The sequence below is a fragment of the Colossoma macropomum genome, unplaced genomic scaffold (genome assembly GCF_904425465.1).
Source record: "Colossoma macropomum unplaced genomic scaffold, Colossoma_macropomum, whole genome shotgun sequence".
NCBI lineage: Eukaryota > Metazoa > Chordata > Actinopteri > Characiformes > Serrasalmidae > Colossoma > Colossoma macropomum.
The window spans coordinates 3,641,219-3,652,564 of record NW_023494794.1 but is presented as its reverse complement, the minus strand read 5'-3'; the positions used below and the strand labels follow the sequence as shown (position 1 = coordinate 3,652,564).

The following is an 11,346-nucleotide window of genomic DNA, read 5'->3' as shown; positions in this document are numbered from 1 at the left end:
GACCCCTGCATGTTTCATCCGGTGCTGCCACTGACACTGTTGGATTACGAGACATGGGGAAAGCAAAAGAATTATCAGAGGATCTGCCGGAGAAGATAGTTGAACTTTATAAATCAGGAAAAGGATATAAAAAGATACCCAAGGGATTGAGAATGCCAATCAGCAGTGTTCAAACTCTAATTAAGAAGTGGAAAATGAGGGATTCTGTTGAAACCAAGCCAAGGTCAGGTAGACCAACAAAAATTTCAGCTACAACTGCCAGGAAAATTGTTCAGGATGCAAAGAAAAACCCACAAATAATGTCAGCTGACATACAGGACTCTCTGAAAAATAGTGGCGTGGCTGTTTCAAGATGCACAGTAAGGAGGCACTTAAAAAAAAATGGGCTGGATGGTCGAGTCGCCAGAAGAAAGCCCTTACTACGCCAATGCCACAAAGCAGCCCGCTTACAATATGCCAAACAGCACAGAGACAAGCCTCAAGATTTCTGGAACAAAGTTGAACTTTTTGGCCACAACCATAAACAGTACATTTGGAGAGGAGTCAACAAGGCCTATGATGAAAAGTACACCATCCCTACTATAAAACACGGAGGTGGATCACTGATATTTTGGGGATGTGTGAGCTACACAGGCACAGGGAACTTGGTCAAAATTGACGGCAGGATGAATACAGCACTTTATCAGAAAATACTGGAGGAAAATTTGCACTCATCAGCCCAGAAGCTGCGTATGGGACGCACTTGGATGTTCCAACATGACAATGATCCAAAACACAAGGCCAAGTCGACCTGTCATTGGCTACAGCAGATAAAAGTGAAGGTTCTGGAGTGGCCATCTCAGTCTCCTGACCTCAATATCATTGAGCCACTTTGGGGAGATCTCAAACGTGCAGTTCATGCAAGACAGCCCAAGAATTTACAGGAACTGGGGGCATTTTGCCAAGAAGAATGGGCAGCTTTACCATCTGAGAAAATAAAGTGCCTCATCCACAGCTACCACAAAAGACTTCAAGCTATCATTGATGTTAAAGGAGGGAATACACGGTATTAAGGACTAGGGGATGTAAACTTTTGATCAGGGTCATTTGGGTAGTTTCTGTTGTCATTATGATTTAAAAAAGGGCAAGAACAATTGTTTGATAATAAATGGCTTGACCCAACCACTAACCATGAATAAAAGAAAAGTTGTTGCATTATTATTCTCTGAAAAAATATCAAAAAAATCACAAATTCTGCCAGGGTATGTAAACTTATGAGCACAACTGTATGCTTGAATTAATTTACTGACATTTGAATAAACTGCATGAATAAATCATGCTTGGTGAGCAAAGGCCTTAATTCTGCAGTTTCCACAGTTTGGTGATTTTCCTGCTGAATGAACTCATCAGTGAATTGCCAGGTTTAGTAGGTGTGCCAGAGAAGGGAAATCAGCAGACTGTGTTGGACTCGGTTCTCCACCCCTGTTTTACACAATTAACAAAGCTGCACGCTCACTTGTTGTTGTTTCTCTCCTTTAGAGCAGCTTGATTTCTTTGTTAAATGGCTAAGCTGAGCTTGATATCATCTTACCTAAAAGAGTCTTAGTGCCATCTGTGCCAAGAGAGAATCTAACCCTTCCTCTACATTATGGATGAACAAGAGAGGGAGAGAGAGAGAGAGGGAGCTCTAGTTGCTACTTAAGGGAATAGTAAGAAAGGAAGTAGGGGGGAGCATTGGAAATCAATGTTAATTGCTGTATTTATGTAATGAAGAAAGGCAGTGCAAATAATGGAGGCCTGAGAAAGGGAAAGAGAAAGACACGAGGCTCCAGACTTCATAGGAGCCTTCCTATTACAGACAGACCACCTGGAGAATATTTGCTCGATTTAATAATAAAATGTCTTCACTTTATTAGATTTGTGCAGAGATGACTTGCCGATAGGCAAACACAGAAACGCAGGCATGTTTTTTGTTTTCAGATCTGCCTGTGGCAACTTCTCAAGCCTTTCTCTCTCTCCCTCACACATCTATCCATGTATTGCACATATACACACATGTATGTAGTGGTGGTCTAGACTAGTTTGATGTAGTAGGTATGCTGGCACTAGCTGACCTTCAGCCCCGCCCCCAGACGCTAAAGCTTGTATAAGCACAGGCAGAGAGTTATATGATGCAAACCAGACCACCCTACACACTAACTGTATTTCTCCAGCTACACACACACACACACACACACACACACACCCACACACAGCATTGCCTTTGAGTGACATAACATTTTCTAATATCGGTGCATTTTCTTACTCTTATTTATGATTTATATGCTATACTGGGATAACCAAGGTGGATAGATAGTGATAAAATGAAAACCGCTTAAAGTTTTTGACTTGAATGCGACAAAATCATAGCGGTCAATATGCTACAAATGAATGCTAACGTTAGTGACCTAAGTGAACGTCCTGTCAACATTTCTATCCTGCTCGGATAGCTCCTCATCCTCCTTAACTAGTTACCTTTTTCATACCTCTGTCTTCTGCAGTTCTTGCTGCTGCTGTCCATCTTCACATAATTCATGTATGAAACTTGGTAAACTGTGTAGAGACTCTGTTGTGTTAGCTAGTATCACATCGTCTCACTGAATGCAATATGCTAATCTCTCAAGCCTGATGTTAGCTTCTTATTGGGATTTCCATTCAGCCTTACATAGTGCAAGTTACATGCTAGTTAGTAAGACAACTGAAACTAGTTCACAGAAGTACTAAAATGCTAACTAGCTGTTTTTATTTAGTTTAGTATGATTTTAACATTTATCTTTTTAACTATTTATCCATTACTATTAATTATGGTGCAAATTTAGTTATGACCAGTACAGCTAGTTAATATAGCAGCTGTAGTGGTACAAAAAATGTTGGTGGATACCTGAAATGTTGCTAAGACCTACATTGGAAACTTTCATTTTTGGGAAAAGTAGCACACAAATTTATAGTCATGTGACAAATTTCCCTCAAGTGCATCTTACACAAACAAGCACAAACAGCATGGTGGTGAGGTACCATTGGACTAAAGACGGGATAATAGCTCTACCAGGCAGAAAAACGTGATCTTTCACATGAAAGCTCTGATGAAAAAAGTAATAATAGTAAAATAAAAATTCAATACACAAAATTTCCTTATCAGTTGGTTGTGAGTAAGTCAGGGATCTCAAAGGTACGCCAGTTGTGATGTACATGATATTAGAGCTAGAAACATGTCAAACACAATTACTTTTATTGACAAACTACGTAAACCACTGTTATTGCTAAAAGTCAGATTAATGGTAACAAACTGATGGGCAAACATTTCTAGGTAACACTTAAACCTTGCCTCATAACATTGACATTACCATGCCTTAAACATGTCATGGCGGATGCTAAATGATGTCATAAGTTGTCATGACAGATATTTATTAGTAATATTGCAATATCATGTTACCATTACGGGTAATTACCATGACGACTTATGCCACATGCTAATTTCTGCTGTGTACTCTAGTTAGCTGTAATGACATCAAGCATCATAACAATTACCAGTAATAGGAACATGACAATGTTATTATAATGCCCATAACATGTCATGACAGCATATAACATCTGCCATAATATGTTTATGGAATGATTATGGCGATGTAGCAGGGTTTAAGCAAAGTGTTTCCCATTTTTAATGCAATTTGCAATTTGTGCAGAAAGTCAATGGAAATGTAGCTACTGATGCACTGCAGATTACTGATACTGAAACGTCCCTTAGGAGGTTTATAATGCAGTACTGCTATCTACGACAATCCTTATCTTTACTTAATGGCAGTTGCTATTAGACTATCTGGCAACACCAAGTGCATCAACGTACTTACACACATCCATCTAGACCCCAAAACAACTATAGATATACTCATCTGAAAAAATGGCACTTACACAAGGCCTGGCACTGAATACATGAGTCCAACAGCGATCCATTTTGTTCCACAAAGCTCCAGTGCACTCATTCCCCCTTTCTCTACCACTACCACCATTACCACAACAGACTAGTCAACTCATACTATCCACATGCAGACAATGACTCCACTTAATCCAGTTAAATGAGATGCTTTTTGGATTAGTCCACACAGCATATAATCTCATTTGGAGAAAGAATGGATGAGCAGCTCGGAGATTAGACTTGGGTTAGTTTGCTAACACTGCTACTACTGGGTAATGCATACAGCACATGCTAAAGCCTAAATGCATAAGAGAAGCTAACAGCTAATGCAAAGCTGAACAGGGGACCTGCTAACAGCTAATGACCAGATTAGCGAGAGAAATGCTCAAGGCTTTTGTTGAGATTGGAAGTAAAGGAGAATTTGCAAGGTGCAGCTCAAGGGTATTACTGTTTCACAAAAGGCAACACAGGAGGACTCTGAGGCCAAGCCTTAGCTAAAGATAGCAGCAGAAATGTTGATGGTTAGGCCTATGAAAGGAGGAATATAGCAGTGATTTACGACGCATGATGCAAGAGAGGGAAACAATGTGGTTTGAAAGCTTGAAGGATGAACAGCGAATGAGTGCAACTGCCAAAAATGTGTAGTGTAGGATAGTGTAGATAAGATTATAATGAGCTTATTCATCGTAAGCATCGACGTTATCCTGAAGCATTTAAGTTATACGGCAAAAAGGAGCTCGGAAATTCACACTACCATTTTAGCATCACTCAATACTCTAATATATTAATATTTTATTCACTACTGCAATGGAGATTTAACCCCTTAAAAGTTTTATTATACAATTCTATAACCTAAAAATAGCTCAGCCAGTTTGCACTGAAGTCCCTGTCACTGAATAATAAGTCTTAATATGTAGTAAGCCTGAGATTTTAAGGGGTGAAATTACATAACCAGGCAGCAATTTATGTTATGTTTCATATAATATTTCAGTGCAACAGGATATTATTAAGTAACAGCTATTCAAAATGATACTGCACACCAATGTTAATCACTTTTTCACTTTATTTTCTGTTATTTTACATAGTTTTACTGTATAACTAATACTCTGTAAATACAGTCATATGCAAAAAATTACTGCAGGATACCACTGGCCAAATTTTTTGAGCACGGTTTCTGTTCATTTGCTGAATTTCACAAGAAAATATTTGACATATTTTCAAAAAATGAAACATAAAATATCAATTGTGCAATAACTATTGATGTGGATGGATATAAACAAACCTAATTGTATTTATTATTTTTTTTTTCCCAAAAAGTTTAATTTTCCCAATGTTAAATTCAGCAGATAAACAGTGGTTGTGCATTTAAATTTGCAGAAGTGTGTTCTCTGTAGAGGATGTGGTAACTTATATTCACGAATAAAATCAGCAAAATGGGTGATATGACCAAGAGTACCCAAACGTTTGCATATTACTGTATCTGTGTGTATGTATTTCTAATAATTCTTGCCAAAGCATCCGTCTTGAGGTCTGACCACTGCTTTACAAATACATTTACAGCTTTCTGCAATTTATTTGAAATCTATGAAGGGAGTAGTGTTAGAATCATTTAATTTGTGTTTACATTACTGTTCAAAAGTCAAAGACCACCTTTCATTTATTCCAGTCAGAGAAGACATGAAGTACAAGTTATTCAGGGAAAAAGAGAAAAAAAATGGATTTAACAGAAAAACACACAGAGGCCTTCACATCTACACTAATAAACACCTTTATTACAGCTGCCATTCTTAAAAAAGTGTGATTTTAGTGATTTTGTTTTCCACATAATTAAAGCTCAGCAGCCGTCCTTCACAATGTGTGAAAGTTTCATGACCATTGGTCAAATCGAAATGCCCTAAAATTGCTTCTGATAACATCTACAATAACTTACACGGCAATTAAAGAACATTTTTGCCCTCTCCTGTAAAGTTACCAATTTGGAGATACTTATGGACCAGATAAGGGCACCTTTTTTGGCCTAGAGAGACAAGAATCACATAATGTTGATACAATGAAAAGCTAGTAAAGTTAGCTTTTTTACAATCATCTTGCAACCGGCCAAAACTATTTCAAAAGTGTGAGGGACATGACGGAAAATCAGAAAAACGTATCAAGAACGTTTTTTCTGCCTCATTATAAAATCATAAGGTCATAGGACACCAGAAACCAATGAATGATCCAATCCATCGTGAACTAGTGATGTTCATTCCACAATATGCCTTCTGTCAGAAAGACAGGAGCTATTGAGCCTTAGCAATGAAACAGCAGAAAACAGACAGAAGAATCTAAAATGAGAGCTATTTATAAGAGGAGAGGAAGAGAGGGAATAGTGGAGGGATGAGGAAGCGACAGATTGGAGTGTAAAGCACTGTCAGTTTTCACAGCGTGTCAACAGTGACCTCGATAACCAGCTACCTGTCAAACACACACACACACACACACTCGCCATGTCTCAGTGTGAGTACACACATTTAAAACCCCTCATTTATACTTCAGTAACAGCTGTCAAAAACAGGAACTCAAACCCAAATACACTTTCTTTAGCTGCTATCATGAGCCGGATGCATATGCAGTGTTGTAAATGCAGTTTTGAGTCAGGCTTAAGTATAGGATTGTATGGATGTCAGGACCAGATTCAGCCCCTCCGTAGCTCTTTCTACCTGAATCATGAAGCTTCTAAAATATGATGCAAAATGTGTATTAAGCACATTAAAGTCCTCACTCATCAAAGTTGGGCACAAACTTTTCTGGTGAGTTACTTTCAGTTTTTCAAAGAAACCTGCAGGGATATTTTCCCACACCTCCAAAGTTCAGGCTTAGAAGTTGGTTGCATTTTCTGCTTCTCACAATCCAAGTAATCCCAAACACATTCAGTGATGGTGAGGTCTGTGGTGGTCAGTGCATCGTTTGGAGAACACCAGCAGCTTCTTTGTTTGATTTACAACCTATTTTCAGCAACAGCTTCTTGGCAGCTACACATCCTTTAGACACATAGTGTTGAGTTTTCCTGTCACAGTGGAAAGATGGACAGAAATACCCCCACAGGACCACCACAGAGCAGGTATTATTTGGGTGGTGGATCATTCTCAGCACTGCAGTGGCACTGGTGGTGTGTTGGTGTGTGGTGTGCTGGTATGAGTGGATCAGACACAGCAGTGCTGCTGGAGTTTTTAAATACTGTGTCCACTCAATGTCCACTCTATTAGACACTCCTACCTTGTTGGTCCACCTTATAGATGCACAGTCAGAGACGATAGCACATTGTTGCTGCAGAGATTGTGTTGGTCACTGCTGCTCTAGTCCTTCATCAGTCGTCACAGGACGCTGTTGGCTGGATGTTTTTGGTTGGTGGACTATTCTCAGTCCAGCAGCGACACTGAGGTGTTTAAAAACTCCAGCAGCACTGCTGTGTCTGATCCACTCAGACCAGTGCAACACACATTGACACACCACCACCACGTCAGTGTCACTTCAGTGGTGAGAATGGTCAAACAACTAAATAATATCTGCTCTGTGGTGGTCCTGTGGGGGTCCTGACCATTGAAGAACAGGGTAACAAAGTATGCAGAGAAACAGATGAACTACAGTCTGTAATTGTAGAACTACAAAGTGCAGTATATGGTAAGTGGAGCTGATAAAATAGGTAATGAGTTTAGAAACAAGGAGGTGGTTTTAGTGTTATGGATGATCTGTATGAACTTAATGGCTATTTTGACTGAATATTAATTATATAAAGGATGATCTCTGACTTTCACACAGTACTGTACATGTTTGTTGCTGGTGTTTAATTGTTTAATGAAGGTTGTTCTAGAAGTGTGCATGAGTGGTTGAATCTTCTGTTAACTGTTCCAGTGCTCCTGTGGCTGGAAGTAGGCTAACTATAGCAGACACTAACTAGAACAGAAAACAATGAAAAAATCTTCCTCTGTTGTCAATGTTACCTCAAGAAACTAACATACTGGCCGAACATCCACTGAAGACAGGAAACAGTCGTGTAGAAGGCCTCAAGAAGGCTTAATAATGTAGTAATAAGCAGCCAGTTAATTACCAGCTACTGTCTTGTTCAGATTTAATAAGCACATTATATTATAAGGCATTATAATGTCCCCCCATCCTCAAGTGTTTCAAGCCATGTTTTCAACTTTCCACCTAGATATGTTGTTTAGTATTCCCTTGTGTTAACCTGCTACCACCAGTGTGCCAGTTTACTCTACTAGTGTACCCCTCCCAATCCCTGGTAGTGCATGAACATGATAACCTTTGACAATTACACAAATTAGATTTTTTGTCGAACTATTCCTTTAATAGAATTGTCATAGAAAGTTCTCACCTGTCATTGTCTGCGGGTCTGAAGCCAGGCAGGATGTGTTTGAAGCTGCTGTTTCGGTCCAGTTTAGGTTGACTCTTGGTCCTCTTTATAGATCCCTTTAACCTGCGGCTCAGGAAACCCTAATTAGAGAGAAAGAGAGAAACGGAGAAGAAGTCAGGAGGAAAAAGGAGTAAAAAAAAGGGATGAGAGGTAGATTGTGGGAGAGAAAAAGAAACCAAAAAAGAGAATTTTTTTCTACGTTCGTACAAGGTCATTCAACATAATTACATCTTGAGAAGTAGTTATTTCATTAATTCTGTTATTCATATTCTCCCTCTGCGTGTATTCTCCTGTCACATTTCCCCGCTCAGGAATCAACTTCCACTAAGCAAAGGTTGCCATGGAGACAGCAGGCCAGCATCTAGTATGCGGGGTGAGAGAGAGGAAGAAGGAAAGAGAGAATGAGTGAGAGGGCAGTAGGAAGGAAAGATAGGAATACAAGGGCAGTGGAGATCAAAAGTGTGTAGAGAGGGTGCTGACCCTTTGAGGTCAGTGTAGCGGAAGAGCAACTGAAAAAACATAGCAGAAATAAAAAAAAAGAAAGAATGGCAGAAGAATAAGGCAGAATGGTGGAAGAATGAGGCAAAAAGATCGAAAACTGAGGCAGAATGATGAAAGAATGAGGAAGAATGGTGGAAGAATGAGGCAGAATGGTAGAAGAATGAGGAAGAATGGTGGAAGAATGAGGCAAAATGGAGAAAGAATGAGAGAATGGTGGAAGAATGAGGCAGAATGGAGAAAGAATGAGGCAGAATGGTGGAAAGAATGAGGCAGAATGGTGTAAGAATGAGGCAGAATGGAGAAAGAATGAGACAGAATGGTGGAAAGAATGAGGCAGAATGGAGAAAGAATGAAGAATAATGGTGGAAGAATGAGGCAGAATGGTGGAAGAATGAGGCAGAATGGTAGAAGAATGAGGCAGAATGGAGAAAGAATGAGGCAGAATGGTAGAAGAATGAGGAAGAGTAGTGGAAGAATGAAGAATAATGGTGGAAGAATGAGGCAGAATGGAGAAAGAATGAGGCAGAATGGTGGAAGAATGAGGAACAATGGTAGAAGAATGAGGAACAATGGTGGAAGAATGAGGCAGGATGGTAGAAGAATGAGGAAGAGTGGTGGAAGAATGAGGCAGAATGGAGAAAGAATGAGGCAGAATGGTAGAAGAATGAGGAAGAGTGGTGGAAGAATGAAGAATAATGGTGGAAGAATGAGGCAGAATGGAGAGAAAATGAGGCAGAATGGAGAAAGAATGAGGCGGAATGATGGAAGAATGGTGGAAGAATGAGGCAGAATGGTGGAAGAATGAGGCAGAATGGTAGAAGAATGAGGCAGAATGGAGAAAGAATGAGGCAGAATGGTAGAAGAATGAGGAAGAGTAGTGGAAGAATGAAGAATAATGGTGGAAGAATGAGGAAGAATGGAGAAAGAATGAGGCAGAATGGAGAAAGAATGAGGCAGAATGGTGGAAGAATGAGGAAGAATGGTGGAAGAATGAGGCAGAATGGAAAAAGAATGAGACAGAATGGTGGAAAAATAAGGCAGAATGGAGAAAAAAAGGGGCAGAATGGTGGAAGAATGAGGCGGAATGGTGAAAGAATGAGGCAGAATGGTAGAAGAATGAGACAGAATGGTGGAAGAATGAGACAGAATGGAGAAAGAATGAGGCAGAATGGTAGAAGAGTGAGGAAGAATGGTGAAAGATTGAGGAAGCATGGTGGAAGAATGAGACAGAATGGAGAAAGAATGAGGCAGAATGGTGGAAGAATGAGGCAGAATGGAAAATAAATGAGACAGAATGGTGGAAAAATAAGGCAGAATGGAGAAAGAATTGGGCAGAATGGTGGAAGAATGAGGCAGAATGGTAGAAGAATGAGGAAGAATGGTGGAAGAATGAGGCAGAATGGTGAAAGAATGAGGCAGAATGGTAGAAGAATGAGACAGAATGGTGGAAAAATGAGGCAGAATGGTGAAAGAATGAGGCAGAATGGTAGAAGAATGAGGAAGAATGGTGGAAGAATGAGACAGAATGGTGGAAGAATGAGACAGAATGGTAGAAGAATGAGAGAATGGAGAAAGAATGAGGCAGAATGGTAGTAAGAATGAGGAAGAATGGTGAAAGATTGAGGAAGCATGGTGGAAGAATGAGGCAGAATGGTAGTAATGGAAGTGTCGGAAGTATCATAAACAATGGCAAAAGCCAGTACTTGTGAGAAGAAAGTACACAAATGTTCTGATCTAAAAGAGATTGTAACCAAACATTCAGTACTCTGCTCTCTCACACTTATTACATTTGCATACTCTATGTAATTACCCCCCCCCCCGATTACTCTACCCAAATGAACACACACTATCCACCTCACGCACACTTGTAATCACAGGCTAATCACTCTGTGTCTCAACGCACCAATCAATTCCATTGTGAAAGCACTGTGAATAGATGTAAATGGATGTAAATTGGAAGAGGAAAGAACACAAACTCTAAAACAAGGATATTTGTCGCATGTTTGAGCTGCTGCATTACTAACTTTAAATCACCAACAAAAACACCAGTAGCATGCTGTTAATATGCTAATACATGTTTAAAGATATGGACATATTAACTGTTAACTACAACACAGTGGCGTCTCAGTTTAAATTTCAGTTTATTCAGCATTCAACATTATAAAAGTGCAATATTTTAAACAACAGCTGTGCTTTGTTGTGTCCTGATCTAATGCTACAGCCACAAACATGTTAGCCACACCTTAACACACTACCCAAAAGCTAACATAAAAGTTGTCCACTCAGTGACCCTCTTGTTATTTCCAGTCAGTCTCTTTGAATGGGCAGACATCTATAAATCTGAAGCCAACATGCAATGATGCAGGGATATGACATGATACTACACAATATGATATATTCCAATTGGCCACCTTATTAAAAAGCTCCTTATTTTTACACTCATTGCCCATTTTATCAGCTTCACTTACCATACAGGTGCATTTTGTAGTTCTACAATTACAGACTG

The 11,346-nt window shown here is 39.5% G+C and overlaps 1 protein-coding gene across 1 annotated transcript in view; it reads right to left on the bottom strand.

Moving 5' to 3' along the window:
* Positions 1-11,346, bottom strand: part of dab2ipb (DAB2 interacting protein b) — a 143,135-nt gene that overhangs the window by 97,651 nt on the left and 34,138 nt on the right. The window contains exon 3 of the mRNA XM_036579925.1: positions 8,301-8,419. Coding sequence (XP_036435818.1) covers positions 8,301-8,419 — 119 coding nt within the window. The remainder of the gene's footprint in view (positions 1-8,300; positions 8,420-11,346) is intronic.